The sequence below is a fragment of the Myodes glareolus genome, chromosome 1 (assembly GCF_982192425.1).
Source record: "Myodes glareolus chromosome 1, mMyoGla1.1, whole genome shotgun sequence".
NCBI lineage: Eukaryota > Metazoa > Chordata > Mammalia > Rodentia > Cricetidae > Myodes > Myodes glareolus.
In genome coordinates, this window is record NC_142026.1 from 140,150,403 (window position 1) to 140,154,255 (window position 3,853).

At 50.3% G+C, this 3,853-nt stretch overlaps 1 protein-coding gene across 1 annotated transcript; it reads right to left on the bottom strand.

Annotated features, from left to right (window-relative positions):
• Window positions 1-1,640: 1,640 nt before the first annotated feature.
• Ttll2 (tubulin tyrosine ligase like 2) lies at window positions 1,641-3,193 on the bottom strand. The gene is given in 2 exon segments (XM_048421944.3): window positions 1,641-2,317; window positions 2,320-3,193. Coding segments are annotated over 2 exon segments (1,536 nt in total). The 5' UTR covers window positions 3,179-3,193.
• Between the last annotated feature and the right edge of the window lie 660 nt (window positions 3,194-3,853).

Here is a 3,853-nt window from a genome sequence, read left to right on the forward strand (position 1 = left end):
TACCCATAACATAAGCATTGCCCTCAGCACATTCCCAAAGCCATGTGGTTATCACAGATCTCTTGTGCTGGAGGGTTTCCATCACCCACAGGATCACTACCACCCCACTGCCTCCAGTCCTAGGAACTCACAGTCTGTGTGATGGTTAATGTGTCAACCTGACAGAATCAAGGAGACGTCCCTCTGGGTAGCTGTTTGCCCAAGGTCTGATTTAGGATGCATGATTATAAGCAGCTGAATTTTCTGTAATCCGCTGTACCCTAAATGACTGTATAATGATGACACAAGCAGATGTGTGGGTGTACATGTGTGCACACAATACATGTGCAGAGGCCAGAGATCAACTTCAGGTGTTGTTCCTCGGGAACTGACCACCTTGTGTTTTGAGACAGGGTCTCTGGGACTGAAATATGGAGCTCACTGGCCCAGCTAGGCCGGCTGGCCAGGGAGCCCCAGATACCTGCTTGCTGAAGCCTTTCTTTCCAGGGCTGGGACCGCAAACATGTGCCATCACGTCTGGCTTCCAGTCTGGGTGCTGGGAATTAGATGTGGGTTCTCACTGAGCCAGCTTCCCAGCCCCCTGTAGGTAGAGACTGCTCTTTCATTTCCCAGATGCCAGACCCGAAAAATCACACAGAAACTGTATTAATTATAACACTGTTCAGCCAATGACTCAGCCATATTTCTAGTTAGCTCTTACATCTTGAATTAATCCATTTATATTAATCTGTGTATCACCACAAGGGTATGGCTTACCGGAAAGATTCCGGGTCCTCCTCCTTCAGCAGCTACACAGTGTCTCTCTGACTCCGCTTACTCTCTTTATATCTCTGTTAGGATTTCCCCGCCTGACTTTACTCTGCTAAGCCATTGGCCAAAACAGTTTCTTTATTAACCAATGGCAATAAAACATATTCACAGCATACAGAGGGGAATCCCACATCAGCCCCCCAAAATAATTTTGATGAACAATGGCTGATTAAAATAAAAGATGATTCCTGCCTTTTTTGTACTATTTAACCTAAGAAATCTCTTTAAATGCTATAATATTTCTCATATTTTTCTCATGTTACAAAGAATAGACACTTTGATTGTAGTGCTGGACAGCGTGTCTCTGAATTAAGAGGTGGCCCCTGATGTACTGCCGAGCGATCTGAGAAACCTAACATGGGACAGGGTCGTGTGATCAGTGTCTGATCGAGTCACCCTCGCAGAGCTGCTGTGTCACTGCTCACACATCTGCACCCAGTAGCAATGCTGTGTGCTAAAGGCACATGCTAGGGACTGGGCCCCTCATCTCCTCCTGGGGGAGAAATTCTGAGTTTTCAGCTGTGTGGTGGTAGCGCACTCCTTTAATCCCAGCACCCAGGAAGCAGAGGCACATGGATCTCTGAGTTCGTAGGATAAGCTGGTCCACAGAGTGAGTTCCAGGATAGTCAGGGCTATGCAGAGAAACCCTGTATCAGAGACAGAGGGGGAGAGAAAGAGAGAGAGACAAACAGAGAGAGAGAGAGACAGAGAGACAGAGAGACAGAGAAAGGAAAAAGGGAAGAAACGAAAAACGAGAAATCCTTAGTTTTCCAAAGTTCCACCTCGCTTCTCGATTTTAGTTTTTACCACTTGAGAGTGGTATTTATTCATTATTTATTCACTGGTTTCTGGAGCTCTTGAATTATTCTTTTGACATTTAATCCATTCTGAGAGGCTCCAAAAGTAGCCTCATTGAAAGGGAAAATAAGAACAAAGTTGCCTGCCTGGTCATTGGGTGCAGAGCCAGCTTCCGTGAGGACAGCCTTGTGCCCCTTTGTCCTGTGGAGCTGTGGCTGAGCTGACGGTGCATATGGAGAGAGCACCTTGTGAGGCGTGTGCCAAGCCCTGGGCCTTGGCTTGCCTTTGGCCGCTTCTCTGGTCAGGGGTTCGTGCTGCCTGTTCATCATTTCTCTCAGCTGGGAGGTCCTCGTGTGCTTGGGACAGATGTCGGTGGCTCTGTGTACAGCGGAGTTGGCTTTACTGCACGTCCTGCTGGCAAACCATATGAGAGACACTCAGGGAAGGGAATCGGGGGCTGTGCAGAGCTCACGTTCACTCCTGGCGAAGGAGATCCTGGAGCCGCCTGGAGAAGCCCTGCCGTACTTCTCCTCGCTTTTTAGGCTGTTTAAATAAATCAGTTCAATGATGTCGTGGACAAGGCTTCTCTTCCCAGAGACATCTGTGGAGCAGTCCACAGACAGAGCAGGGCTGTAGTTGACTCCCAGAAGCCACGGTTCCAGGTTGTCATCAATGAGGATGTCAAACCCGAAAAGTTCGAAGCAGTTGTAGGGACCGTGGGAGTCACGGGCAGGACCGTGAGAATCACCATGTGGTTGATCCTCCTCCACAACCGCAGGTTGCCCACATCCCAGTTCCGAAGGTAAAAGAAGAACCTGCTGAGGGTCCACTTGCAGCCTTGACCCTCCACCTCCTTGATCTTCTCATACGAGGCTCCAGATTGGTTGATGCTGCTGTTGGTCAAATGGGCGTAAGCGTCTTGCAGATTCCTGAGGTCAAACTTTTCAGTGGCAAACCGCACCAGTCCTTCGAGGTACATATAGATGGTCAAAGGCCTGAAGCCGGTGACACAGACGTAGATGCGGAGGTCACACTTGTATCGGCCCACGAGCAAAGGGTTGCAAATGTATTTCTGTACCACATACATGATGTTGAAGATGAGATCTCGAATGTCGCTGAAAATGATGATCCCCCTCCCCTGAGACAGCTCTGCCGGCTTACAGATCCAGTAAGTAGGCTTGGTACCCAGCACTTGCTTCTCCTTGAAGTACTCGGCCACAGACTTGATGTAGTCACGGGGCATAATGAACGTCGGGGGCATGAACTCATAGAGGGACTCGCCGTAGAGCCTTCTCATATGCGCCAGGCTCTTGGCCAGGCAGTCCTTCCTGGTGAGGGTGGTCGTCCCCGGGTGGTGGTTCAGCCTCTGCCAGGGTTTGACATTGACATGCTCTGCCATCCTGAAGGAGGACGTCCTCCAGTAGAGATTCCAGTCCTCCACATCCTGATGCTGCGCGTCAAACCGGTCCCACCCGCGCTCTAGGAGGATGCTCTGCACGACTCTGGGTATGCTCTCGTCCACTCGGAACACCGGTGGCTTCTGGGTGGCCCCGGGGGCTTCGTCTCCCATCCTCAAAGGCTTTCTTTTCTAAATCTTGATCATGCAGGCAGTCAGACCACAGCTTCAGATGAGAGATGGCCTGGTGCCCTCTGTCCCACCCTCTAGGTTCCTGCTTCTGTGCCCAGGGGGCCCTTCCCACCACCTCCTCCCAGGCCCGCCACTTCTCTGCTTACCTGTATACTGTGTCCCTCTGGTGACAGGATGAAAATGTCTGCAGTCACACCACCCAAACTCTTCAGAGCACTTCTGGCGGAGTCTCCCTGTGATCAGCACCGTTGGTATAAAGAGCGACAGCAATTAGTAACAAAACAGACTATTAATGGTTTTATAGACGAGCTTAAACACATTGTTTTAAACGGTTGAGAGATTAGAAGGAGGCTCAGTCAGTAAGGTGCTTGTCACACAAGCATGAGGACTTGAGTCTGCATCCCTGACACTCATGGAAAAAGCCAAGGGCTTTGGTGGAGATTGCTGGCCAGTCAGCTAAGCCTAATGAGCTAGTTCCAGCTCTGTGAGAGACCCCGTCCCAAAGAATAGGGTAGGGAATGAGAGAGGAAGACACTCAGTGTCAGCCCCTGGAGTCTACACACCCACGAGGGTGTGCCCACCTGCACAGCCTGAGTGCGCACTGACACACACAGAGAGAAGGTTGAAACAATGCTGTGAGGTTCCTGAGAGTTTGCT